This window comes from Poecilia reticulata, chromosome 8 (genome assembly GCF_904066995.2).
Source record: "Poecilia reticulata chromosome 8, P_reticulata-male-v2, whole genome shotgun sequence".
In the NCBI taxonomy this organism is placed as follows: Eukaryota; Metazoa; Chordata; class Actinopteri; order Cyprinodontiformes; family Poeciliidae; genus Poecilia; species Poecilia reticulata.
In genome coordinates, this window is record NC_088837.1 from 5243898 (window position 1) to 5271881 (window position 27984).

At 43.0% G+C, this 27984-nt stretch overlaps 4 protein-coding genes and 1 non-coding gene across 11 annotated transcripts in view; all 5 read left to right on the forward strand.

Moving 5' to 3' along the window:
- LOC103468362 (myosin-9) overlaps positions 1-3088 on the forward strand; it is a 35509-nt gene extending 32421 nt beyond the window's left edge. For both annotated transcript variants that reach the window (XM_008415401.3, XM_017306347.2), the window contains 4 exons: positions 9-217; positions 447-555; positions 716-888; positions 1549-3088. In XM_008415401.3, coding sequence (XP_008413623.1) covers positions 9-217; positions 447-555; positions 716-888; positions 1549-1660 — 603 coding nt within the window. In that variant the 3' untranslated portion in view covers positions 1661-3088. The remainder of the gene's footprint in view (positions 1-8; positions 218-446; positions 556-715; positions 889-1548) is intronic.
- A 1239-nt stretch (positions 3089-4327) lies between these two features.
- LOC103468363 (mitochondrial glycine transporter B-like) lies at positions 4328-9005 on the forward strand. 3 transcript variants are annotated; one of them, XM_008415403.3, is made up of 8 exons: positions 4328-4667; positions 6167-6256; positions 6408-6532; positions 6646-6730; positions 6839-7018; positions 7441-7609; positions 7704-7864; positions 8352-9005. In XM_008415403.3, exons 2-8 carry the CDS (start codon positions 6242-6244, stop codon positions 8472-8474), a joined length of 858 nt encoding a protein of 285 aa, XP_008413625.1. In that variant the 5' UTR covers positions 4328-4667; positions 6167-6241; the 3' UTR covers positions 8475-9005. The 3 variants fall into 3 exon arrangements, with proteins under 3 accessions (XP_008413625.1, XP_008413626.1, XP_008413624.1); XM_008415404.3 differs by lacking the exon at positions 4328-4667 and adding an exon at positions 4685-4854; XM_008415402.3 differs by lacking the exon at positions 4328-4667 and having other exon boundaries at positions 5342-6256.
- Positions 9006-11159: 2154 nt separating this feature from the next.
- Positions 11160-14383, forward strand: rpsa (ribosomal protein SA). Of its 2 annotated transcripts, none has more exons than XM_008415406.3 (8): positions 11160-11240; positions 12098-12269; positions 12365-12483; positions 12908-13153; positions 13304-13432; positions 13521-13680; positions 14118-14165; positions 14244-14383. In XM_008415406.3, exons 2-8 carry the CDS (start codon positions 12137-12139, stop codon positions 14342-14344), a joined length of 936 nt encoding a protein of 311 aa, XP_008413628.1. In that variant the 5' UTR covers positions 11160-11240; positions 12098-12136; the 3' UTR covers positions 14345-14383. The 2 variants fall into 2 exon arrangements, with proteins under 2 accessions (XP_008413628.1, XP_008413629.1); XM_008415407.3 differs by having other exon boundaries at positions 14130-14165.
- LOC145552708 (small nucleolar RNA SNORA62/SNORA6 family) lies at positions 12524-12665 on the forward strand. The gene has a single exon (XR_014088839.1). It is a non-coding gene; the product is annotated as a small nucleolar RNA SNORA62/SNORA6 family (small nucleolar RNA).
- A 2681-nt stretch (positions 14384-17064) lies between the features above and the next one.
- On the forward strand, positions 17065-27976 carry LOC103468366 (ubinuclein-2-like). Of its 3 annotated transcripts, none has more exons than XM_008415409.3 (17): positions 17065-17761; positions 18868-18996; positions 19554-19655; positions 19825-19950; positions 20038-20141; positions 20444-20954; positions 21492-21562; positions 21662-21791; positions 21967-22073; positions 22173-22283; positions 22415-22558; positions 22652-22702; positions 22792-22834; positions 23669-24958; positions 25834-26041; positions 26386-26454; positions 27350-27976. In XM_008415409.3, the coding sequence occupies exons 1-17, from the start codon at positions 17417-17419 to the stop codon at positions 27394-27396; spliced, it is 3588 nt and encodes a 1195-aa protein (XP_008413631.2). In that variant the 5' UTR covers positions 17065-17416; the 3' UTR covers positions 27397-27976. The 3 variants fall into 3 exon arrangements, with proteins under 3 accessions (XP_008413631.2, XP_008413630.2, XP_008413632.2); XM_008415408.3 differs by having other exon boundaries at positions 17066-17761; positions 20035-20141; XM_008415410.3 differs by lacking the exon at positions 26386-26454 and having other exon boundaries at positions 17066-17761; positions 20035-20141.
- Positions 27977-27984: the final 8 nt, after the last annotated feature.

The following is a 27984-nucleotide window of genomic DNA, read 5'->3' on the forward strand; positions in this document are numbered from 1 at the left end:
CTCTTTAGACCGACCAGATCAACGTGGAGCTGACCGCAGAGCGCAGCACCTCCCAGCGGCTGGAGGGCGCGCGCAGCCAGCTGGAGCGCCAGAACAAGGAGCTGAAGCTGAAGCTGCAGGAGCTCGAGGGAACCGTCAAGTCCAAGTACAAAGCCAACATGGCCGCCCTGGAGGCAAAGATTGCCCAGCTGGAGGAGCAGCTGGACATCGAAACCAGGTGTGGAAACGTGGCCGATTTGAACAAATTGATTAATTACAAAATTTCTGACTTCTGCCTAGCAAATATTCAACTTTTCAAACGCTGAATTTTCTTAAATAAAAAAAATTTTCTAAGTAGACACGTAATGCAATATGCAGTTTACTCAGGACTAGGAATTGTGATTCCCTAAGGAACCAACTTAAAATAAAAATTTCTGCACTTCTACTAATGCCGTGCTTTTCCTCAGGGAGAGGCAGACTGCCACCAAACTGGTGAGACGCACCGAGAAGAAGCTGAAGGAAGTCATCCTGCAGGTGGATGACGAGAGGCGCAGTGCAGAGCAGCACAAGGACCAGGTCCGCCTCCCACTTCCTCTGAAACACATTTAACTGTTTTGAAAACGTTAGCTTAGCCTCCCTTTAACTAGACCGCAGGCATAATGGAGGGGCTTTGCACCGATGTTGAATAAATGCTTTTGTTTTTCCAACATCATCAGAGTTAATTTCTCCTTTCCAGGCGGACAAGTTGAACTCTCGCATGAAGCAGCTGAAGCGCCAACTGGAGGAGACCGAGGAGGAGGCCCAGAGGGCCAACGCCAACCGAAGGAAGCTCCAGAGGGAGCTGGAGGACGCCACGGAGTCTGCAGACGCCATGAACCGAGAGGTGGCCTCCCTCAAGAGCAAGCTGAGGTAGGAAGACCACGACGACGCACGACTCAGTCAGCAGCAACATCATGTCACAAAACAAGAGATCACTGATGCAGGTTATACCTTAGATTTTCATTCTGGGCCGTATGTAGATCATGAACGTTCTTAAATGGCCGGTTGTGCTGGAATCTATTGATAAAACTCTTTATCCTGTTAACATTTTAATGAATAGCTCTCTGCATTTGGTAAATAGTTAAAATTAAATATTGGACGTTTTCACATTGATCAGTCCCTCCAGGATTACATTTTTTTTTTCTTCTCGTTTTGTGCAAATTTTGAAATATATTAAAAATAATTTTGCAAAATTTGCACTTATGAAGTCAAACTTGTATTTATTTTTGTATTCTCCATGCTTTCATAGAGAATAGCAGCAGTGTTGAACAAGAAACACTGCCACCTGCAGGTGGGAGTTGGCATCACTGAAGCCCAATGTTTTTGACCTTTTTTGAGGAAAATTTGCAATAAACTCACATCTATTCAGTAGAGCAAAAGAATGCAGTGATCTGTTGATTTTGAATGGATTTCATGAGGGCCGCATAAAAAGCTGCAGCGGGCCAGATTTGGCCCCCGACCCTTGACCTTAACACACGTTCCTTTTTATAGACCTGATTAGCTTTTCCTAACTTTAACTTTCTGTTCCAGGCGTGGCGACTTGCCCTTCAGTGTAACTCGCCGTACTGTCCCTCGCGTGGAAAATGTGGAGAGTGATGAGGAAGCTGAGCCCAAGACCGAAGCCCCGGAGCCCCAAGCTTGAAGGGCCCCATCCTCCGGCCCCTCTGCCACTCGCCTCCTCCACGCTGAATCCTAACCAGAAAGAGCAGCAAATACTGTAAAGAAGAAAGAAAATCATGTCCAGACTATAGGCAGGGATTCTGCTCAGTCCAAGTTCAGTCCTGCGACTGTCCGATCTATCCGAACAGCATCAAACTATGCATCCATAACAGCTACACGCCAGTAAACGTAGACAATCGCTATTCCAACACACTCTCACATTTATTTTTTTTTGGCTCAATTTCTTTCATCACTTCCTTTTTCATTCTCTGGGAAAAGTAACTATTTTTATAAGGAAAATTTAGACTTGTAATAGACCTGATTTAGGATTTATTTTTCTAATAGAAGGGAAAATAAAAGAATGAATCCAATTACATGGAAGGGGACCAAAGTAAATATCAAGTAGAAGTTTCTATTATGCAGACATTCTTTTTGTTTAGTTTATAATAATGGCTAAGAATGGAAAATGCTTCATGTGTATCATGCTCATTTGTCCCTCTTCTTCGAGGTTCATAAAGATTTATGCAATATCCTGAAATGTACTCGACACGCCTAGCTACGATTAGCGCTTGTTTCGATGTTTTGGCCGAGAATATTTTGTACGTGTAGTCGACCGGAGACGTCCAGAAAGTGTTTAATTGGTGCGCTGAAATTTTCTTAATTTTGCACTGAGACAGAAGAAGAGTTATGAACCTAAATGACGTACCACTGCGTTTGTGGAGTTCCAACAAAACGGCAAAGATGCAGCTTTGAAGTCTTTGAGTGACCATGCATGCGCGCGCACACACTGCCAACACACACTATAAAAAGCCTTAAATGCAACTGACACCTACTTGGCAGGGTTCACGGCTGTTTGTTTTTGCTTTCTGGACGTACATTGATTGTCGTTTTTCTCGCCATCAGTGTTTTTCGTATGTTCAGGGTGAAGTATAAATGATAGGGTAGCTTTTTTTTTTTGTTTGTTTGTTTGTTTTTTTTGACTCGCAGCACACACTGTATTCTTAGGGCACAGCTTGCCAAGAGAGATGAACCAAAGGCAGATATAAGAGGGAGGGAGATTCTTTGATACTCTACAGCTTGGCAGCTGTGTGGGACGGATAAGAGATTGTGTTTGCATGCAATCTGGTGGAGATATCGCGACGTGAAGCCCCTCACAGGCTGTGCCCAGGGTCACCTTTTGGCTCACACTGCTGGAAAGTGAGAGAATTGTGTTGTTACTTCCAAAATAACGACTCATAATTCGAAAGATTGCAGATTTCGTACCTACTAAACAAAGGCGATCCAAAAGAAAAAAAAGGATTTTTAAAAAATAATGTCCACCAGTTATTTTGTAACGTTTATCACCGCAACTCTGGCATGGATGTCATGTGGTCAATTATGATATTGCAAATAAAGATGCTTTCTAAACTGCCATCTCGTCCTGTTTTTGTACATTGTTCACATTTTTGTACTTTCATTTGGGTTTCTACTGCTTCTGGAAAAAAAAATAAAAAATAGCCCAAGTGCTTCCAAAAAAACACCTAACCAGTTTTTGGCAATGTTTTTGTTTTATTGTTTTTTTTATCTGGAAAATGAGCCAATTCAAAAATTGCTGTATGCATTGTACAATGGCTGCTGGAAAAGACGAGTGTTTTCTCGTCAACTTGCCATCAGAAACCACTTGATGCATTGTTTTGGTTGTTCAGGAGACCCCACTTCTGCTTTTCAAAGAGGTCTGGTTGTATAATTGCTCACGTGCGAGTGTAAACGTTAAGTTGGGGTCGTGGCCAGCAGCAGCTTACATGGAGTTAAAGTGACGAGACTCTGTAAACATCCAGACCTGACCAAACTAACACCTCGTTAAGAATGATTTGGTTCAGGAAATGCAATCAACATGTTTTGATGACCCTAAAAACCTATCCCAAAGTGTTTAAGGACGCACCTTTAGAAATCTGATCATTTATTTTATTTTTTATTCCAAACAGCCTCAAGGAATCTGGTCAGATTTCAAGAAAGATGCATCCAGTTAAATGCAGGACAATACCAGAAGAAAATCTTTTGAATGCAGCAAAGGACTTTAAACTAACGTAACAAAATCCACAATAAAATTGTTTAGATCACAATATTCTCTATTGGAATGAGTTGGGCCATAAGCAAATTTAAAAATCTATGGTAACATGTAAATAAGAAAACTCCTCTGTCCAGTTTGACTGAACTTGGAGATACAGATGAGCAACCATTTCAGTCCATGTATGTAACACTGCTAAAGACCCCAAAGGACAACCATGATTATAATGAAAGGTGTTTCCACAGTATTGACTCAAAAAAGTAAAAATATTGCCAGTTTGTTTTGTTTTCATTATGTTACTATTGTGCCCCACATTCTGCTGGTATATCGGATCAAGTTCTGAAATTAGTGGTCGAGATGTGAAAAGGTTCAGGGTTCATGAGGACTTTGTTCTCAACAGCAGAGGGCAGTAATGGTCTGCAATAAAAGCTGATGTGGGAATAAACAGGTCAGAACCGGCTGAACGGCAGAAACCTCTCAGCTGGTTCATACTGGGCCGTGACGCTTCAGACGTTTCTTTCTAAAAGCTGTTTTTTCTTTTAAGGATTGTATGAGTTTCCTAGTCAGTCACACAAAGGAAAAATAATATTTTGATAGGATAGGGAAGGCATTACCTGACCAGGAAATTTTAAAAGTATTTATTTATTGGTTAGAAATGTTTTAAAGCCAGTCCGATTAAGTATTTTTAACCTGCTTGAAGAAAGATGTTTGCTTAATTTGACGTCAGACGCCGTGTCTTTTACCATGCTACAATGTCTCTTAACTCAATTATTGTGAAATTTCACACGTAACACAGAAATGTTTCTTTTTGACCCAATCACATCCCAAAATCCTCGCTGATGGGCGGGGCCTACTTACAACCGCACGCGCCTTCTCAGCACGGTTTCTTCTCCAAACCGGCGCCGGCCGGTTTTTCAATCAGGAAGCAAAGAGCAGAAAAAAGGTCAGCGTTTGTTTGCAGTGAGGGGATTTTACTTCTGCCTCCGTCCAGGATATGGTCGGCGGGTGGGAGAATTTATTTTTTACTGATACTGTAGTCTGCCAGTGTTTGGTTTTATTTTTTCCTGGAGTCCACAGTGTGAGAAAACTCCACTGTTGAGGAGCGTTTTAGCATAAGACTTTCCTTCACGGTAATTTTCAGGTGTTGGTTTATTTTTATTTTCTCTCTATTATATTAAAAAACGGACCAACAACAACAACAAAAAATATTTCTGACGTGAATAATGTCAATTTCTAGATATTTCAGCAAAAAATTAAGGCAAGAAAATTGTCAGTATCTTTTTTAAATATGTTTTTTATACCAGTAGAAAACTAATTGTGGAGACTTTAGCCATTCTTTTCCATAAGAGACAACAAATTATTATGCTGACATGCACTTACATTGTACATTTATTATAACTGTTTGCATCCTTCAGGTCGTCTATGCAGGACAAACAAATCAATAAGTTTAAGAAATATGAAAATGTAAATCTGAATAAGAGTTTGCATGTTCTCCCTGTGCCTGCGTGGGTTTTCTCCGGGTACTCCGGTTTCCTCCCACAGTCCAAAAACATGACTGTCAGGTTAATTGGCCTCTCCAAATTGTCCCTAGTATGAGTGTGTGGGTGCATGGTTGTTTGTCCCGTCTGTCTCTGTGTTGCCCTGCGACAGACTGGCTGCCTGTCCAGGGTGACCCACGTCAGCTGGAGATGGGCACCAGCAACCCTCCTGACCCCACTGAGGGACAAGGGTGTGAAGAAAATGGATGGATGAAATTTGAATAATACCAAATTTGGAAATCATTAATGAAAATGTTAAAGACATGTAATTACTTTAGCAGATTTATTTAGCCACAGCCATTAAATCAAATAATTTCAGGACAGAGAAATATAAACTCAACACTTTAATTATATTTTAGTAAATGAACATTCTTCTAAAATTGTTAAAATACTACAATAATTTTGATTGTCTTCAAATTTGTTTTTAAACTCTGCATTTATTACTTTATTGACAAATTTCCACAAATATTGAAACATTTGCATGTATTTTCAACTGCAATATATGGAATCCCAATCATGGAAATAATGTTTGCAATATTGCAATTGAAAATGACTGCTTCTGTAGTATGTGGTGGGCTATTAGGACATTCTGTGTGCCAATGATGGAATATTAAATGGACTTAAAAAAAATGTTTTTAAATTATGATACAGGAAAATGTTTTCCCGCTTTGGTTATTTCAGGTGATATAAATGATCTCACACACAAATATTTATTTGTTGAATTGTGGTTAACAGAAGGCTTTTAGCTGTGACCTGGACTCTTGCTGATGGGTATCATGATGATCTCTGAGTTGGTTAATAAATAGCAGTGTGTTGGGGTGGATCGCAAATGGGAAACACGGTGTTGGTCAGATGACCTCCGTGAATATAAACCGCTGCACGTGTCCCAATTCATCCACTGTAGGGAAAAACTCCCGGCTGTAACTTCTCCTCTCTGAAGAGCTCTGGAACGTGACGACAGAAAATTCCCTCCAGCATTATGGAACTGTCACTGGTGAGTTTCCCATTGCAACCATCACTATTAAGGTTTTCCACTTCTTCTTCATCTGTCGCATGAAGCATTTCTCAGATGTTCTCCGAAAGCAAGCACATTTTCTTCTATTACGTTGTAAATCATTTCACCTTCCTTGCCCGTGATCCGCCAGGCTCACCCGGCTATCAAAGCCTTTGTGTGTGGCTCCTTCAGTGGGACCTGCTCCACCCTGCTCTTCCAGCCTCTGGACCTGGTCAAGACCCGCCTGCAGACCTCGCAGAGTGGCATGCAGCCGGGGTGAGTTGATCAATTTGATTGATTTCCAATAGTTTTACCTCATCTCAAGTGTTTTCCTGCTTATCTGATTGTTCCGTTTCTTTCTTTCTTCTTTCCCCCCGCCCCCCCCTCAGGTCGAGTCGGGTCGGCATGACGTCTGTGCTCCTCGGTGTGGTGCGGACGGAGCGGCTGCTGGGGCTGTGGAAGGGCATTTCTCCGGTCAGTCTGCTGGAAACGTTTCACCACGTGAACCGTTGAGTCACACGGAGGGAAGATGATCTCTAAAGATGCTTTCTTCTTCCTCCTCCTCTCCATCCGATGCTCCAGTCGTTCGTCCGGACCATCCCAGGAGTGGGAATCTACTTCAGCTCCTATCACTCCCTGAAGCAGCACTTCTTCCAGGACAGCAGGCCGGGAGCGGCGCAGGCCGTGATGCTGGGAGGCGGGGCCCGGACCGTGGCCGGGGTTGTGATGTTGCCGATTACTGTCATCAAGACGCGATTCGAGGTGGGCGATGTTTACCGGCTGAAACCGATCGCAGTTTTCGATTTTGTCTGGGGTTTTTTTTTGTTCGTTTGAAATGTTGCTAAATATAAAGATGATTTCACACGCAAGATCTCAACCCCGAGCTCCAGATGGAGGGCAAAAAGCTGCTGGCTGACAATGACTGTCATTGGCTTTAGCTGTTAAGTTGGCAACATAAAATGCTAAATCTTGTATGCACGTGATTCATATGAAAGAAAAATGGCTTTGCTACTAATTGTCAGCACTATGACAACTAGAAAACAGTCAGTTGGAAGTTTTCATTTAAAAAACTTCCAATGAGCAGCTAAGCTAGCTTGACTATGACAATCCTAACACGTAGACGTGCTGTGGGATTCGGTGTGGAATTCGATTTGTAAAGCGTCCGGCTTGTGTTTGTGCTCCAGTGCGGCAGGTACAGCTACGTGAGTGTGAGCGGCGCGCTGCGCAGCGTGTGTCGGAGCGAGGGCCCCGCCGCTCTGTTCTCCGGCCTCATGGCCACCCTGCTCAGAGACGTTCCTTTCTCTGGGATCTATGTCATGTTCTACAGCCAGGCCAAGGCCTCGCTGCCGCAAGGTGAGGAAATCAATACACACATTTACTTTAGCTGTAACAGTTCTCTGTTCTGATCCAGCTAATTCTGCATTTTGTTCCCCTTGGTCCCCTGAAGAGATCAGTTCGTCTCCTTCGGCTCCTGTGGCTAACTTCAGCTGTGGGGTTCTGGCCGGTGTTCTGGCCTCTCTGGTCACGCAGCCAGCCGACGTCGTAAAGACGCATGTCCAGGTGAACCCCCAGCTGAGGACGACGGAGGCCGTCAGATACATCTACACGGTAACTACCTTCCTCCTGATTACAGACGCACTGATCCGATTAACACCTGCATTGTTCCCAATATTTTAACAAAAAAACTAGATTGGACAATGGTGTAATTAGAGTCCTTTAAATTTATTTGGTAGGGACAATACACGCAAACATTTCAAAAGGCTGTTTTTTTATCTATTGTCTCTGGACAACGAGTAATTTATCTGGCTAAAAGCAAATAAAGATTATACAAAACAAGGTGAAAAATGACTTAGCTTCATGCTAAGTAAGTGTGCTGCACTGGTGCAGAGTTATCAGATAAATATGTAATTCAGTATATTTATGTCTGTGTTAAAAAAAAAAAAAGAAACATTTTAAGCCAATTCAGCTTTATTTTTCTGTATGCTAAACCTCAGATACAGGTATTGGTATTGGAAGTGAAAAAAATGGATCGGTGTGTCCCTAGTCCCGATACAGACGTCATTTTCTGATCGTTTTTCTTGTCTCCTCCAACAAGGCTCACGGCCTCGAAGGCTTCTTCAGGGGAGCGGTTCCTCGGTGCCTGAGGAGGACCATGATGGCCGCCATGGCCTGGACCGTGTACGAGCAGATGATGGCACACGTCGGACTCAAGTCCTGAAGGAAACACCGATCAAAAGCTCGTGTTCAAAAGGGAAAAAGGAAGATGAAGTCAGGAGTGACGAGTACAAAGAGGGCGGCCTCAGACGGGGGTGTTCAGTGACTCGGGACGGACGCGCTCGTCACGCTGCCATGTTGGAATTTTAAGGCTGATGTTGAGGAATCAGACTTGGAAATGGTGGGGGGGGGGAATGTCTGTGATGGAGAAGGAGCCACGGGAATTATTGGTAAAATATGTTTACTATTAACACTTTAACTCAAAGGCTATGTTTACCAGAAAAATGAATGCAAAATATTTAACTTTGAACACAAATTTCTGTCAAACTCACATGGTTTGTAGAATATGAAGAAGTAGAATGAGAAACGAATAAATTCACAAACTAAATGTGAGAAATACAGAAATGAGTCGGCTTTACGTTAATGCCATGAACTCGTTTTGTGTCTGCGGCTGGCTTTCAGAGAAAGTCGCAATGATCAAACCGATTCTGTCTGATCGTTTTGTTTGTTTTATAAAAATAAACTGCTTCCTCTATTTGTGTCTCGATTTGCTGTTTTGTCACGTTACGTCCACACACACAAAAAAATCACTGCTTTGAAAAATGTCAAAACTGTAATCAAACATCTTCATCTGGAAGTCTTGGCTTGCAGCTTTGAACTTCTTGAAACAAAATAAAACTCATAAAAAGTCCAGTCTTCTTTGCAATATAGCGCCAGCTCCTTCGGAGTGGATGGAGAACTCTGTAGATTAATTTCTAAGTCTCAACTAATTTTTGCCTCCACCCACTGTGGCCCCCACAGCATGATGCTGCCACCATCGTGATTTGAAATAATTTGTAGGATATTGCTTTGGTATTGAAAACATGCAAGATTTTTTTTACACAATTTTTCAATAAAAAAGAGAAAAAAAAGTTTTTCTAAAGAGTTTCCAATGGTATGATTACTTTTTGCAAGTCACTGTATGGTTGGAATGAACGTCCCAGTAAAAGTCCTTATGTAAGTGTGCAGACAGAATTACCTTCTGCCCTTCCTTTTTAATAATAAATGAGGATATAAAACAATAAAGTTCTAAGAAAGACACTTTTACAAGCCTGGTTGTGTCCTCAAATCAGCAGCAGCAGCACATTGCAAAGGCCTGCAAGAACATGAGGACCAACAACGACTTATCTCAGCACCAGTACAGATAAGCTGGACAGGGGGTGTGTGTGTGTGCGTGTGTGTAGTGACATGACATCAAATAGTGAAAAAGAACATGGGGTTGTAGAAAACTGGGACTGACGCAAGAAAAAACACTCATCAGAATGACTCAAATAGAACAGTTTTAAAGCTGGAGAAGTAGATTTTCTTTCTTTTTCTGTTTTAATAAAGCTGAAATCTATATCTTGGGTTCATAGGTCATCCGACATTGTCGTCATTAGGCATTAGGAAGTTTTGGATCAATACAACTCTTCTCTGTCGGACGTAATTCAAAGATTCATGGCTTAAATATGAGTCGTAAACAACAGTGGGTTTTCATTTTAGAGTCTGGTGTTTATACTCTTTCGCTTAAAGTGGAATGGGAAGGAGCGTCCATCTTAAATCTGAAGTAAATAAACTCTGTCCTTGGCATTTAGTCAAACCTTGTTTTGGTACCAGTTAGTCTGTTTATGTGCGATTTGTCACCACGGCATTACAATATTCCGGTCAACTTTCTTCTCACAAGTCATGCTCACATGTTCCAATAAATAATTTCTCAACACACGATGCCCTTGTGTACATATTATGATGCCTTTGCCTGGAACATTTTATCTCGGGCAAATATAGTTACAACACAGGTCAGTCTTTCACCGAGGAGTCAGCGTCTCAGCATTGTCTTAATATGGTCTTTCCATCTCCATTGTCTTAATATGGGATATTCATCCGACCTGCGGTTCTACCACTGGTTACCCCTGTTGCTGTCGCTGCAGCGTATTGACCGGGCCCCACCTAGCGGCCAAAGTAGTGTAGTGCATTTCTGCCATTCACGGCTGCCATAGATATATAGTGATAAGACGTCGCATTACGTGAACTTCGCCGCCATATTGTGAGTGATTAAAAAAAAAAAAAAAAAAAACTGTGCAAGACTGTTCAGTTCCAGGTCAAAACTACCTAACAGTGAATTCTGCTGTAATACCGAGCCATTAGTAACACAAGTTTCTTCTTTTTGGAATTGTTCATATTTACTATTAATTGAAATTGTTTAAATGTACCACCAGAATCTAATGTTTCTGTTATGTTTACCAGTCATATTTATTTCCATTGCACTTAATTCATGCAAAAAAATGCCAATTTTTAAAAAAACTCACCTGTGGATAAAAACTATCCAATGAAGTAAGCTCTAAACAATTAAATCAATAAATTAATAAATAAAATAAAATACAAAATAATGGTCTAAATTAAGAAAATTTAGACAGAGATGAGAAACAGGAATAACCGGCCTACCAGACATTGGTTTAGGTCTGTGTTGACGATTCAATAATAAGAGAAATACTAGGCAAAAATTGCGTTTAATTTTTCCAAGGTATGTAAAAAGATATCTTCCAAAACAACACTATTTTTGTTTATTCAAGGTTTCCAAACAAACTATATCGCTTCCCGAAGTAATCAAGGGCCACTTCTAAAATTCTTATATCTATGATAAAAAAAACGGACCAATCACGTATCTGGAAACCGAGTATAAAATCTACGTCATTTCCTCCCGGCGCCCTCTTTTTCACCGTGTGCTCAGATTTCCATACGGCGTTGTTTCGTGGTGAGTTTTAGACGGCTTTATTTAATCAGTAAGGCGACAGAAAATAAGACCAGTGACAGAAACGAGTGCTGGGTTGTTTTATCATGAAGCGACGAGAGCACATTAATACCACTTATGTGCAATAAAAAAACTATTTTCACGTTCACAAAAATGCTAACGCCTTAAGCTAACTCGCTAGCCCCGGACACGCGTTCATGTAGCAGCTTTGCTTTTTTACTCTACGTGACTTCCTCTTTGCAGCCTGATATGTTGCCATTGAGAATAGACCCAATTTTCTTTAACAAAAAAAAGTTAGTTCAAGAAATTCAGATACTGAATGGGAAACCTCCGTTTAACTAACAATTTAGTCTCGTTATACTGTAGTTTCCTGTTTTCGCAGACCAGTAGTTTGGTGTTACTGGTTGACCCACCTGAAATATATAGTTACTGTACTATAGTAAAGTAGTAATTGAATATTTTTACAATGCTAAAATATAGAATGCAATATGTCAGAGTGGCACCAGTCTAAGGTTCACAAATTGGAGGATAAATCTGAATAAAATTAGACTACTTAGTAGCAAAAGTTGGCCATAAAATTATCGAAATTGTAAAATTATTACTAATTACGATCTAATCAAACCTAAATAGCTTTGAACAACTTTTCGATTGCTAATTAGAGTGTTGACTAAATTTCCTCAGACTTACAAGCTACCATAAGTTAAAGTGGGCTGATATGAAGTTGGTCATGTGAATAAGTTGGCCACTAAGCCAACTTACTCAAGAATATAAAAAAAACTACATTAAAACTAAAGAAGCAACTTTACATTTGATTGTATAATTTGTGGCATGACTCTAAACGCTCTGTCTTTCTCCTGCAGCTCTCCCACTGAACTCGTAACGCAGGGAAAGTGGTCACGATGTCCGGAGGTCTGGATGTCCTTCAGATGAAGGAGGAGGATGTGCTGAAGTTCCTGGCTGCAGGGACCCACCTGGGAGGCATGAACCTCGACTTCCAGATGGAGCAGTACGTCTACAAGAGGAAAAGCGACGGTATGTGCTAGAAACGATCAGCTACATGATGACGAAATGGTTAGCGTTGCCTCAAACACTGTCCAGATTGACAGTTTTGTTTCTTTTGGTTTCAGGTATTTATATCATTAACCTGAAGAAGACCTGGGAGAAGCTGCTGCTGGCAGCCAGGGCCATTGTTGCCATTGAGAACCCGGCGGATGTGTGCGTCATCTCTTCCAGGAACACTGGCCAGGTAAAAACAACAACAAAAAAAGCACGCGAGTTTAAGAGTGAATGCACACTGTTAAAGCCGGGCGCTGATGTGAGTGTTCTGGTGTCGGAAGTGTGCGAAAGTAAAGCGGATCGGGGGTTTCGCTAACGCCAGGAGGACAGCAGTCCGATGACTGGGGTTTGATAACACCCCGAACCACAGTTCATCATATAAATATACAAGATTAGAGATGAAATTTGATTATAAAGGCTGAAAAATAATGGGGAAAATGATGTATGGAAACATGAAAATCCAGGTTGTTTTTTTTCTTGTGTGTTTGTATAGTTATCTAGTTATCTGCGATTAAGTTAAAATCGAAGTTTTTGTATCAAATTCTTGAAAAATTAGTGACAAACATTTCAAATACAAATACGCGTTTCCTGAAGCGTTGTTGTTTCCTGTGCAGAGGGCCGTGCTGAAGTTCGCCTCGGCCACCGGAGCCACCACCTTCCACGGCCGCTTCACTCCCGGCACGTTCACCAATCAGATCCAGGCGGCCTTCAGGGAGCCCCGCCTCCTGATCGTGACGGACCCTCGCGCCGACCACCAGCCGCTGACCGAAGCGTCCTACGTCAACATCCCCACCATCGCCCTGTGTAACACCGACTCCCCACTGAGATACGTGGACATCTCCATCCCCTGCAACAACAAGGTGAGGGGCGGAGCTTAGAGAAGTGTCATTGTGTACATTTCAGTCATTTTACACACACGCACAAAGCTGTTCTTTTGTTTTCGTGACGTCACGTTGCAAAGCATGTCTGCAGGCTGTGTGATGTTGTTAATCACTTTCTCTGCATTTCAGGGTCACCACTCTGTGGGTCTGATGTGGTGGATGTTGGCCAGGGAGGTTCTGCGGATGAGGGGAACCATCTCCAGGGAACACCCGTGGGAGGTCATGCCCGATCTGTACTTCTACAGAGACCCTGAGGAGGTAGGAGGAGCGCAGCGCCTCGATACGATCACTTAGCTGTCTGGATGTTGCGGAGCTAAGCTGTGTTCTGATTTGAAACCCGTTTCAGATCGAGAAGGAGGAGCAGGCCGCAGCCGAGAAGGCGGTGGTGAAGGAGGAGTTCCAGGGCGAATGGACTGCCCCGCAGGCCGAGTTCGCCCAGCCTGAGGTGACCGACTGGTCCGAGGGCGTCGCCGTTCCCTCTGTGCCCATCCAGCAGTTCCCTGCAGGTAGCCTGCTTTTAAAACGAGTTCTGATAAGGCCTGCAACCAACCTGTTTTATTATTCAATGATCCTGACGATCTGATAAAAAAACTACACATTTTGTAGATTTTTCATTTATAAGCAGTTTTCATACAGTATTAGAAATAACTTAATAGATACAAATAAGCAATTCAGTAACGTTTTAAAAATATATTTTTAGAATGTAATGTAGCATCTGCAGCTAAAAGAATCCTAACATGAAAAGCTCAGCTTCTTCTGCCTGATCAACAGTGTAGGGCTGATCTGGTGATTCATTTTTACATTTACTAATTCATAATTGGATCAGATCTGTATACTCCAGACAATTGCTAAAATGAGTTTACCATTATTTCAGTAGTTGATAAATCTGTTGTTTCAGTCCTAGTTCTGATCCTTTGATTCTTCTTCTGTTGTCTAAAACCAGTTGTCGTTGCAGCTGCTGCTCCTGTCAAGACCGGAGAGACCTACACTGGTGAGTTCAGAGCTTCTCCTCTACATGCATTTCAGTGGTTCCTGCTGCTCACTGACCTGTTTGATCTCTGTCTTCCAGCTGCCGAAGACTGGAGCACCCAGCCCGCCACAGACGACTGGTCCACTGCTCCCACCGCTCAGGCTTCTGACTGGGGCGGCACCACCTCCGACTGGTCTTAAACCAGCAAACACAGCAACAATAAAAGTGTTACACTTTGACTTGCATGTTTTTGGTTTTGTTCTCTAAAACCTGCTAAGTTCAAGTGTCCCATCATTTCATATGGAGAAATGAAGCTTTTTACTCGAGAGTTTGTCAGAAATGCTCCGAGTATGACGTCATCTACTGACAAAATGTAAAAAAATCGGAGCACTTCCTGGTTTTGACAGTTTGGTGTTGACCAGATTTCTCACTGTATTTAATCTTTTTTTGGCACCCAAATATGATTTCAGGGCACAAATAGTGAATAAAACTTAATTTATCGAGAAACTTTCAAGATAAAAACCAAAATGCTTCAACAAACACAAAACAATTTACATGAAAGCAGATTTAAAAATAATTTAAAAAAAAAAAATTTTTTATTATTACTGTTCTTTAAGTGAACTACTGAGTCTAGTAAATAATTGATCAAACTTTCATCACGTATTGTGAACTTCGCAGCCAAACCCAGTTTATCCCTGTTAATAAAGTAATCTGAAGAAGCCCAGCTGTTCGCATAAAGACATGGAGTTGGTAGAATTTGTGCTGATCTGGACTTGGCAGTAAAACCTGGAGTGTAAATCAGTTACCCAACATTCATCCAGGTCAGCTGAATGTTCCGTTTGAAAAAAGAGCAAACTACTCCTGGCAGATGCACTGAATGCCTTGTGTTGGTGAATGTCTAGTAATCTAGAAACTGAGACCCTTGCTGATTGAATATTGTACCAATGAAGGAGCAACAAAGCATAATCAGTTATTGAAGAGCAAAAAAAGTTAGCCCATGTGGGAAAAAGGTTTGGACATCTGGTGTAAACTAGGTGCTGTTCCAGGTCTACCAAATTCTACCAGACATCTGTTTAATCGCCACGGCATATTCAGACTGAGCATAGCATTCAGTAAAAAAAATATATATATAGTGGAATAATTTTCTTTTCATTAATAAAATAGATTACCCCTTCCATATTTTTTACACATGTATTTAAACATATCTCCTTTTTATTTTAATTTCAGTGACTTAGTGATACATTTAAGAACTAATGATTTATTTATTAAATTATACTAATCAGTGATTAGTCAGATAGGATCAGAGACAGCTTAAAATAATTCACGAACAATAAGCGTTTTAAAAAAAACATTTATTCTATATGTAATAATTTATGGTGGACCAAAACCGATGTAGTAAGGAATAAAAGAATAAATATATAAATAAAATAATAAATATATATCTGACATATATAAATAAAAAATATATGTCTGACAAAAGAAATAAATATATAAATAAAAGCATACATGTATTTTGATAAATAAAAGCATAAATATATATTTAGTTTGTCCTTTTCCTTACACATGAGTTTCCGTCAAGAAAAATTGATATTTTGCTTTGTCTTTTTTGCATCTCCATTTTCTGCTCGCTGTTTTTCCGTTTGCTGTTTTTCTGCTGCATCGTTATGTTAATGAGGAGAGCTGTCTTCTATGTCTACTATTGGCCAATGGGGCTTTGGAGCCAACGTCACTGCGTCAGACGTGGGGCGTTTGGATGCAGTCGCTCGGTGCCATCTTTGCAGGCCACAGTCCAAAACAGACTTCATCCCCGTGGTTTTATTGTGTTACCTACTGCAGTGAAGTTGGTTTCGAGCGATTGAGGATGGAGCTAGAGAATGGCTGGCCGAAATTAGCGTTCATAAATCGGATCAACCTTGAGCTAAACGCCTCTTGCTCGGCGGATATTGGAAAATCCAATATCCAACTCGAAACTAACTTCACTTCAGTAGGTAACACAACAAAACCACCGGGATAAAGTTTGTTTTGGTCTGTGGCCTGCAAAGACGGCACCGAGCGACTGCACCTAAACGCCCCACAACGTCTGACGCAGTGACGTTGGTTCCAAAGCTCTATTGGCCAATAGTAGACATAGAAGGCAGCTCTCCTCATTAACATAACAACGCAGCAGAAAAACAGCAAACGGAAAAATAGCGAGCAGAAAAGGGAGAAGCAAAAAAAGACAAAGCAAAATATCAATTTTTCTTGACGGAAACTCATGTGTAAGGAAAAGGACAAACTAAATATATATTTATGCTTTTATTTCTTATCAAAATATATATTTATGCTTTTAATTCTTATCAAAATATATATTTATTCTATTATATATTTCTTCTTTTATTTCTTATTATGTCGGATATATGTTTATTCTTTTTTTTAATATATTTATTCTTTTATTTATATGTTTATTCTTTTATTTCTTATTATGTCGGCTTTGGTCCTCCATAATAATTTGAATGTTTTAAAAATATTTTATGCAATAATTGTACACACAAGTAAGTAATAATTGTATTATACAGTGACCTTTTGACCCGCTATATGACTGGTGCATCTGTCAATCACTTCTGTGTGAAGGGCCGAAACAGTCCTGTGTGTTTGTGTAAAACAATTATTATTATTATCGTTGAACGTTTTGGTATCTGAGCACATATTTATTTAATTTTACAGTTAATACTTATATGCAGCTCATACAAAACTAGAGAAGTATATTTCATCATTATTGGCACAATATTATCCCAGATAGAGCTCCTCCATGCGGCCCACGGAAGGCTCCCAAACATTGCGCCTGCTCAGAACAATCATCTCCGCCACATTCGCGCTTATCTGTCAGGTGGGCGTGTTCCGGAGCTGCCATTGGCCAATGGCGGTTCCCCTTCCTCTTTCTTTTCATACGCCCTGCCTCTGAATAATGATAATAACGACCAAGATGGCTACTTCAAAATCGTCTCTGTTGTAGCTAAACACCAGTTCCATGGAAATACTCCAAATTGCGATTTCTTTATGTTTAAGACCCTCGTAGGCGGCGGGGCAGAGCCACGGATAATACTACATGGATTACAGCGAGTTGAGAGGGGAATAAAGTCGCTGTGTTGCCCCGGAGCACTCATTCCGAATAAGCTAACTAGCTAGCAGCGCTCGTCGAGACTCCCCGGTTGAGCTCTCCCAGCAGCTGCCGCTCTCCCCCCCTCCCCACTTCCCCGGTTGGCGTGCCCGCTCGCCGGAGCGCAGAGCGCCAAATGGCAGAGCCGAGGAAAGTGCCGTTCGTTACCATCTCCTCCTTCAGCGCGCCGCCGCCGCCGCCGCAGCAGCAGCAGCAGCAGACCCCTGAGTCCAACAAGAAGCGCCGCCGCGAGGACGAGGCCGCCGACATCACTTTGGGGAAAGATGGAGGTGGAGGTGCAGCTGCGGTCGGGTCGGGAGGTTCCGGAGGAGCTCCGTTCGGCAACGCCAAGGGAGGAAGCGACACCGACGGCGGGGAGACGAAGCCCACCGTCCGCCTCAGCCTGACGCTGAGCGAGCCGAACGAGAAGGGCTCCTCCGAGTTCAACTACGGCGAGCTGGTCCAGTCAACTCCTTCTCAGGTTAGACACCAACAAACGTGACTCCATTATGGCAACAGAGACATTTTTACAGTGAAGCTTCCTTCTGCTATACTCTCTACTCCGCTGTTGTTTTAAATACTATTTATCTGCTTAATAGGGCGGAAAACATCAAACAACTGTATTTATGCCGGGTAATAAGTTTCATGAAAACAACAAAAAAAAAAATAAAAAACATTCATATATTCACAGAAGCGCACAAAAACGAAGCACGGTGAGATTGAGCAGTTTGAAGAAACTTCACTTTGAGTTTTAAAATAGCTTTATTATTAGTCCCTTTGTTTACGCAGAAGAAAAATCAGACTTTTTTTTTTCTTTAAAAGCCTCCAAAGACAGGTGCTGCATGTTTGGAGGTAAATTTACAGGAGGTGCTCAGACCGGGATGGCCCCTCTTGTGGCCGCTGTCATGTTAAATTGTGCAGCTTGTTTACTGGGGGGGTTTCTGATGACATGTTAGCCCCTCCTGCACTTCTAACAAGGAATAATAATGCTGTTTATATCCATCAGCTCTATAAATGTTGCTTTTTTATTGAGATTGTGCTGTTGAATCTGTGATGGACTCATTTCTATTAGCTTTTATTTGTATTTTTAACATATTTCCACAACTACAAACTATAAATGTTTTAGAGCGTGATGATGTAGTGCATTGCTGTGAATTGAAAAGGAGAACATTACGGTTTTGTTAACCCCAGGTGTTATTTTTGCTTTTGAGATGCTGACCAGTTGTAAAAACAAGACGTTGCCATGGTTACGCATCATTCCGACTGTCCTAAAGTATAAAATACAAAAGGAAGAGCAAAATTTTTCCAGCTGCACAGCATCCAGAACCAGGTCCAAACACAGCAAAAGCACACAAAATGATGAAAGGAAAGTCTGGAAAACGAACCAATCAGATTGTAGCGTAGCAGAGCTCCATGCTGCATTCATAGTTTTCCTGATACCCAGGAGCCACATTTAGTCAAAACTGAGAAGGATCCAAGTGTTTCAAATCTTATGAGATCTGAAAGTATTTTTTTATTTTTATCTTTTTAGATTTATAACGTTTTTAAAAACCAAACTAAAAGCTCGGCTGTTTTCCTCTCCATCAGGTAAAGCCGGCAGGTCCCACTGTCCCTAAAGGCCTCGCCCCTCCGCTGGATCCCAGCGACCCGTTTGCTGATGACGAGAAGGAGAGGAGGGAGGTGGAGGAGCTGGCCAGGAAGTTTGAGAGCAAATATGTAAGCAGATTCACTGCCCACCCACGCGGGTGCGTGTGTGGGGACATAAATTAGCACAACCAGTGGAACACTACAGTGAAATGAATTAGTTTATTTGGTTGAACAGAATAAGTTTAAGTAAATGCAAAGTTTGATCAGTTGATTACTTTTTGCTTTCTGTGTCCTTAGATAATGAATGTTAGTAAAGTGAACAGGAAGGCTTATTGTTCTGATGTTCATCAAATTTCATAAAACATTTCTCAGTTGCAATAAACCAGAAGTGACTCCTTTCTCTTCTTTTGCTTCATTCCTCATTTTTTCTTTTCCACAGTTTCCTCGTTTCTTTTCTCTATATTTCGTGAACGTTTCTCAAAAAGTTTGCACCTAATATATAAAAAAAAGAGCAAAAAAATTGATAATTTAACCGATTCTCTGTGAACTGGTCCGATAATTTTGCACCACTGCACCTGATATTACCTGACAATTACAGACTGTGACTGCATGGCCAAATGTTTTATTTTTTTTTTTTATTGTGAGATTTTTTTATGCTTTTCTGATCCACCTGCTTGTGTTTGTAGGGAGGCAACACAAAGAAGAAGAAGAAGGACAGGATGCAGGATCTGATCGACATCGGCTACGGCTACGATGAAACCGATCCCTTCATAGACAACTCAGAGGCCGTGAGTGGAGCAGAGTTTTTTTAATTGGCTCAAATCTGCTAAATATAAATATTGCACTTACAAAAAAAAAAAAAAAGACAATCTTCTTTTCTCAAACTGATATTTACTGGATTTTAAAAAGGAGTTGAACTGAACTTGGATTGTGATATTTTTTCCCCGCCGGCTACAGTACGACGAGCTGGTGCCGGCCTCCCTCACCACCAAACATGGAGGCTTCTACATCAACACCGGGACGCTGCAGTTCAGGGCCGCGTCCGACTCCGAAGGGGAAAATGCAGACGATCACCGCTTCAAGGTCAGCTCCCTTTCCTCTGCGACGTTTGCGTTCAAAAAGCCCGCCACCGCAGCGAACCATAAACCCAGTCCCTGTCTGTTACAGAAGATGAAGGACGGCGAGGAGAGGGCGATTAAAAAGCGACGGAAAAAACAAGATGGCGGCATCCTGGAGGACAAGAAGCCCAGAAAAATTAAAGTACCAAAGCCTGGGTGAGCTTCTGCAACGCCGCAAAAATATTACCAAGTATTTTTTATCTAGTTTTTTATTGGTCATAATAAAAGCTGGATTTTCCCCAGTGTTTTACAAAACAAATTGAAGGATGTGATGGAAAATAAACTATATGACTGAAAGACGTAACATGATATCAGTGTTTCATATCAGTCGATATTGATAAGTATCAGTTTTTGTGACGACTTTTCCTGTTTCATCCAGAGTTTTCACTCTGCGCTGTTGTTTCCGCAACCCTTTTAAAGTTTTGTCACTTCTGACTCCGTGTTGTTTTTGCCGGCAGCGTCTCGGCTCTGAACGTTCACCGGCCCGAGAAGAAGAAGAGGAAGAAGCTGATGAAGGACTCCCTGCACCTGGCCAACATGCTGCGCCGCTTCACCAGGGAGAAGGAGGAGATGCGCAAGAAGAACCTGGCGGCTGCCACGGGCGCCGCCGCCCTGCCGCGCCACAACACCAAAGTGCCCGGCGCCACCAGCGTGGTCGTCGGTGCCCACCCGAAGGCCGCCGCCGCCGGCGGCAACGACTGCAACATCACGGACCTGACTGACGACCAGGCCGTCATGTCGCTGCTGGGCTCCGCCAACAACGACATCCTGCAGGACATGATGGGCGACCTGGACTTCGGCATGCTGGACTCGCCGCAGCCCGGCAGCCCGTCACAGGGGGAGAACGGCGCCTTCGGGGCGGGGCAGAAAACGCTGCGGGTGCTGCCGGGCAGCGTGATGACCCCGCCTCCTCCGCTCCCCTGCGGACTGCCGGGCCCGCTGGCGAAGCGCATCGAAGACTTGAGAGCGGTACGGAGCTGATCAGAACACACACACACACACACACACACACACACACACACACACACACACACACACACACACACACACACACACACACACACACACACAAATCCTCACCAAAACTTCTGGGTTGTACAGATTTCTCTGACAGAATTATGAATAAACTTATGAGAATTAATCAACTTACCAGAATAAAGTCACATGAGAAGGAAGTCATAAAATCACCAGAAGGAAGTTGTAGTAGAAATATGAGAGTAAAGTTATCAAATTATGACTTTGTTCTTGTAATGTTATGACTTCTGGTTATATGATTTTACTCTGTTAATTTTACAACTTTATTCTGGTAAGATTTTTTTTTTCCTCATCCTGGCCCTAATACTGTATCTCAGATTTCACATTTTTAACCCCCATTGTAAATATGTATAAAAAGCTTAAACACCAGAACACACACCAGAAACGCAATCAAGTGAAATTTACCAACCTTTAAGCTTGCAAACTTGAAGTTTCCGTCATAATTTGAAGCAGTTTCTGACTCTCCACCAGGCGTCCCGTCAGTTCGATGAAGAAGGCCGGAAGAAGTTCTTCACGCTGGACATGAACAACATCCTTCTGGAGTTAGTAGCTTTCAGTGGGTTGTTGTTTTTTTTTTAGCAAAAGTGGAAAGCGAGTGCATTGCTAACCGTCGTGCGTGTGTGTGTGTGTTTGTACATCAGCATTGAGTTGCAGGTTCAGGAGCAGCCTGCAGAGGTGCGTTCAGCCGTCTACTCTCACCTGGAGGCCTTTGTGCCCTGCAACAAGGAGGCTCTGCTCAAACGCCTTAAGAAGCTCAGCCTCAACGTTCAGGTGAGATTGTACGAAAATGAAACTTTTTTGTGTGTGTGTACACCTTTAATATGTCTGGATATGCGTGTGCAGCCGCTTGCCGTGTGCCCCGTTACCGTGGCTATATTTAGCACCAGTCTGCTGGCCTGGATATGTCCCATGTGACTTCTGACATCTCTAATCTCTTGTCACCCAGGACGACCGCCTTCGAACGCCCCTCCTGAAGCTGAAGCTGGCCGTGTGCAGCGTGATGCCGGAGCAGATTGCTCGCTACAACATGGACTGCATCGCCAAAGTGGCAAAGTAACAAATCAGTCCTGCTTAAAAAAAGACGAAAAAAAAAAAAAAAACATTTCAAGGATGTTTGGTTGCTATAGCACTGCTTGTTGCTTGTGGTCGCAGGCAGCAGTCGGAGGAAGGAGACAAAAATGGGTCTGAAGACGACGACGACGAGAAACCTGGGAAGAGGGTGATGGGCCCCCGGAAAAAGTTTATCTGGGACGACAAACTCAGGTCGGAAATTAAAAGTATTGGCGTTTTCATATCACGTTACACAAACTTCAAGAGCCACAGCCATAAGAAGTCGGTGAAAGTTGAAGTTCCTTTCTGTGTTTAGAGTTGTCGGTCTGCGTTGCGGTTTGTAGGTCGTTGCTGTGTAACCTGGTGCAGGTGAAGCTGGGCTTCTACGAGCTGGAGGGAAAGAACTCAATGTCTGTAGAAGATTACCTCAAAGCCTTCATGGAGACGGAGGTGAAGCCTCTGTGGCCCAAGGGCTGGATGCAGGCCAGGTGAGTGAGGGAAGCAGAGAGACCTGTCAGGGTCACATCCTGCACAATCAGACTTGATCCATGGATTCATTGTTCAGCTGTTCTAATCTGTAGGATGCTGTTCAAAGAAAGCACCATGGTCCACGGTCATCTAACTGGCTTTACGTGAGATGTTGTTTTTGTAATTGTCTTATTCACCAAAAGGTTAACTTTTAGCGTTTGCTGACATTTTTTTTGTATTGATTTTCCTTTAGAGCGAAGAAAAAGATGGTCCCAACTCCGAAAGCCAAGCCAAAGGTAAGTCAGAAAGATTTCGTAAATCAAAAATTCATCTCTTTTCTGGACTTTGCAAAAGTATCACTTCCTTTGAGCTTCTCTGCTTTTTATCACATCCACAAACTTCAACATATTTTACTAGGATTTTGTGCAATAGTACGTTATTCTTCTTTCATAAACATATGCTTATGTTAAAACATTAAAATAGTTTTGTTTTCTTTTAGATTTTAGAGCCAAGTGAGAAGCCAATTGAATCTTTTGCATATTTCTGAAAAATATCTCACACCTTTTATGAAAATAAAGAAAACAACACAGTTTGCTCTAAATGACAACAAAACATGAGTGTTACTCTGCTATAAATATTTCACTTTTGTTTTGTTCAGTATTTTTTTTACGATTAAATGCATTTGCTTCAGGCTTTAAAACCTATTATAAATTGTTTTATTTAGATGCAAAAATATTTCCATTGTTCCACAAAATCTTGGTATTTGTCTGGAAAATGCAAAACATTCTAGGAGCTCTGGCTCATTTACACACCAAAACCAAGTAATATGAGGAAAAGCCTAATTTTTATTTATTTGTTTTTTCAACAAATAAAAACGTGAGACGTTGAATTGGCTGCTTCGTGTCAGCAGGGATAACCAACCTCAAATCGCTCGCAGCTGCAGCAAAGGGAGGTTTTTACGACTTATTGACTCATGAGAGGAAATTAAAAATGTTCATCAGATCCTTCAACTTTATATTTATAACAAAAAGTAAAAAATTCCGATAAAGTACATAGAAGTTTGTTGGTCTTGTTAATATCACCACAATTAAGTGAACAAGTTTTTAAAAGGGTCTAATTTGTTATTTCAGGAAGTAACGTGGGTTCAGCGTCCCGCACCTTCAGTTGGTGTAACGCCGTCCCCCGCCACTCAGGTTGCCAAGCGACCCCCTCCGTCACCGCCGGGGACCATATGCCTGGATTCCCCCGACGAAGCTCCTTCCCTGGATTCCATCTCTCAGGCGCTTGCCATCCTCGGCAACGCGGCTAAAGGTTTGGCCCAGGGGGACACGCCGCCTTCCCCGGAAAGGCCCAAGACCTCCGCCAACCCCCCCGGCCTCCACGCCTCGCCTCTCCTCCAGCTGCAGAAGAAGACCTCTGTCAGTACTCCCAGCTCCAGCACACCTCACTACATCACTACCTCTTCATCGCCCTCCACCGCCCTGTCCCGGCCCGCCCCCAACACGCCGTCTCCTCTGACCCCGGTGAGGGTGGACGGGGCGGGGGTCGTCAAGGCCACGCCACAGTCAAACAAACACACCGTTTTGAACACTCAGAGACCTTTAAGCGTGGGCGTGACGAAAGCAAACATGCCCGTCTCGGTTTCCTCACCTAAGCCACGCCCTCCGCCCACTGCCTCTCCACTGGTGGCCCCGGGACCAAAGACGGGGGTGTCCATCTCCCCGTTGGGCCTCCTTAAGAGCAGCAATAATAAAGTCGCCGGTGGAGACACAATCATTATCACTTCGACTCAGTCTCGGCCGCACACCCTCACGTCCCCCTCACTCGTCATCAACAAAACCTTCCAGACTCCCCGCCTGCCCCAGACACCCCAGAACAAGCCGCCCTCCTCCCTCCCACAAACCCCATCCGGAGTCCAACCTCAGCCGCAGTCCAACTTCATCACCCCCATGCACGCCACCCTCACAAAGTCCTCCCACAGCAGCATCCCACCCATCGTCAAGCTCACCCCCCGAACGCCCAACCCCACCGTCTCCCCCGCCTCCACCTCCAGCATCCAAACCTCAGCCTCCATTTCTCAGAGTCCTCGATCTCAGGCAGCCCCCTCGATACACCAGTACACTCCCAAAACCCCGGCGAGCTTCCGGCCGCCGTTCTCAGGTGCTTCAGTGGCCAAGTCGGGTCAAGGCAGCTACACTCCTTCCAGCAGCCAAAAGACCCCCGGCGTTATCAGCGCCACCAATACCAGCCTTATAAACACCTCATCTATGAGCAAGCATTCAGGAAGCAGTGCCTCCCCCGCAGCAGCTGCGGCCTCGGTGACCCAGGGCCAGCGTCAGCGGACTGTGGGCGGGACACCTCAGGGGGTCAAGCCGGTTGTGTCCGTTCCATTGTCATCGGTCTCGTCTCAGCTACCGCAGGTTTGTGTTCTGGTTTAAAAACTCGTCTAAAGGGCTCCAAACACGAGAGGCGACGTCGTTCCCTCTCCACACGTCCTACTTGAGATGAGTCGACAGTCACTTGTCCTCCTCCAGTCAAGGCACCGCCGAAATTTCAAGCTGGTCGACATGTCTGTGGTCAAGCGAAAGTTGAAAAATGTTCAATTGTCACGATCGCACCAGTGGCTAAAAACTTTCACCTTTTGCTGCCATTTGGGTTGAACCCAACACATGAGAGGTAACTTTGCTCCCTCTCAACCACTTTCATATGGAACTTGTGCGATGAAGCCACAGTTGCTTGTTCTCCTCAAGCGACTGTGCGTCTGTGTGTTTGTACATATTTTTACACCGTAACAAAAGCCACAAGCAGCTATTATACGCAGTTGATGTTCTATTTTGTGTTAATGACGTGACATTTTGACTGGTATTCAAAGTTGTAAGTATCACATATTTTATTTGTTGTATACGCCTCAAAATTGCGTCAGAGCAAGGTGAAATGCTCATTTGTATATGACCCAGCAGGCTTTCCATAGGCCTGCTTTAACTCATGAAGTTGAACATTTTTCAACTTTCATGTATCACGTCACTCGCCTGCATGTGTACAAGCTCGAAATTTCTCACACACAAATTTCGCGGGTTGATTAGCTGGAGTAGGATGGTCATGAGTTTTGTGTAGGATTGTGCAAGTTTCACAGGAACTTGAAACTTCCCGTGCGTCGAGCCCTTTACAGTTGCGTACCATCATGGGTTTCAATGGGTCAGAGGTCCGGGTCATTCAAGAAATGTTGACCCAACCGTGTGCAGGTTTTACCCTTACCCCAATCCATGTTTCTCTAACTGAACATCTTTCCGTCCAGGTCTCCACGACAGGAAGTGGCGGCCTGCTCGGCTCGGCCTCGTCCCTTCCCCTGGGGTTCGGGATGCTGGGGGGCCTGGTGCCCGTGTCCCTGCCGTTCCACTTGTCCCCCATGCTGAACCTGTCCCAGCTGGGCACTGGAGGCTCCAATACGGCGACCAGCAGCTCGGCGGCCAGTAACAGCGCAGCGTTCTCCACTCTGACCCAGAGTGAGTGTCTCACACTAAGAAAATCCATGAAAAATAGTTAGTTTTTTTCCTGTTTGTGGGACAGTAAGTGCTCTGCTGTCGTCTCAGGTCTCCTGTAGGCCCCGTTTAATGTTGTACGTTGGCATCATTTGTTGAATCACCATATTGTTTGTCTGAATGTAATTAATGTTTGACTCTATTTCATTTTGTTCATCTCCCACATCTTCTCCTGTCCTCCTTCCTGCTTCTTCCCTGATGTCTGGCTGTTGCATCCCTCCTCTCTTCCTCCCTCCTCTCTTCCATCTCTCCTGTTTGTGTCGGCACCTGTTCCTCCCCCTCCTCGTCGCCCTGTCCTGTCTCCTCAGATCTGTATAAGAGTCTCCAGTCAGGGTCTCAGGTTGCTCTGCCTCCTCACTTGCAGCTCGCTTTCTCAGGTAAAACCGGACCCTTCCTGTACCTCGGCGCCTGCTCCATCTCTTCTGCTCAGCCGTTTCTGTTTTAGTGTCTGGTGTTGTTCGTTTCGGGCTGTCCGGTTCTGTTCTCATCTGTCGGTGGCAGCATGTCTTGGTGGAATTATTTTCGTTGTCGTCCCTTTTCACTTTATCACATTTATTGGTACAAACTTGTAAAGATGTGGAAAGTTAAACTCATCTTGTACTCCAGTAGCAAATCTACAACTAAAAAAAACATCCAACCATCATCTTTTCTTCCTCATGTTCTCTGTCATTTCCTCGCTTTATTTCTTTCTTCTTTATCCTTTTATTTTCTTTCCCTCCTTTTCTTTCTGTACCTCACTGTCTTACCTTCTATATATTTTCTGTCCTACATTGATTCTTTCTGAAGTTTCTTTCCTATGTCCTTTTTAATTTTCCCTGCTTCATGTTCCATCTTGTTTTAATTTCCTTCCCTCCTGTTTGTCCTACAAGACACCAAGCTGGCATCGAGGCTTAAAAAAATCCAGAAAATTCTTGCATTTAAAAAATTGAGCGAGAACCTTGTCAGCATTGGATCTTAACAGGATGATCCAAAAATGACTAATTTAGCTCAGAACTGGTTTACCAGTTCACAAAATCAACCGTCCTCCATGTTTCACCTAAGTAGAAAATCTGTGGAGTGATCCGAAGAGAGAACCCAGGATTAATATATTAATATCAGCACTTACAAACACAAAATCCAAACAAACGGCTTAAGTTAAAGGTTGTTTTTGTACATCTTCTGTGTTACAGTAATATTTGTGTGTTAGCCACATCTTTACCAGGAGTGCTACCAAATGTCTTTATTTGCATCACATTCAACTCTTCACGTTTTCTACTTTTTATTCTTCTTCAGACGTCAGTCAGAGCCAAGGAGGCGACACTAAGAGGAAGACTCTATGATCCGGATTGATTTTTTGCGCCTGTCAAAATCCCGTCGGTGCCACCAATAATCCGAAGCCGGGGGGATTAAAAAAAAAGAGAGAAGAAGAAATCTGGAACAGATCATGCTTAACAAGGGACTGAGTGGGCTTCACCTCATGAAATCAGCTCATAGCACCGCAGTCAAATAACTTCTTTTTAAAAAAAAAAACTATTTTATAACTCCTTTGTAGAGAAGGCAAATAGTTTGTCAATGTTTACATAATAGACCTATATCACTGTGGACAGGGAGAGGTAATGAATGGGATGTAGCTGTGTGTGCATGAAGGTTCTGGTTCTGCTGCCGGACCGGACTGTGTGCCTTTCTGGATGTCTCCCACTCTGATGCATGGTCAGTTTGTCTACTTGGTGCTGTTTTTTAAAGCAAAATGAAAAAAAATCCTAATGTAATTATCACTGAAACCTGTAAGAAATGTAAACTGCAAATTGAATTTGAGCTTTTTTAAGAGATGTACATGTTTTCAAATGTACTTGAATTCTTCGATACGTTTGTTTCTGTATAGTACATAAGCCTACTTTAATTAAAGTCTTTGATCCTTAACGTGATGC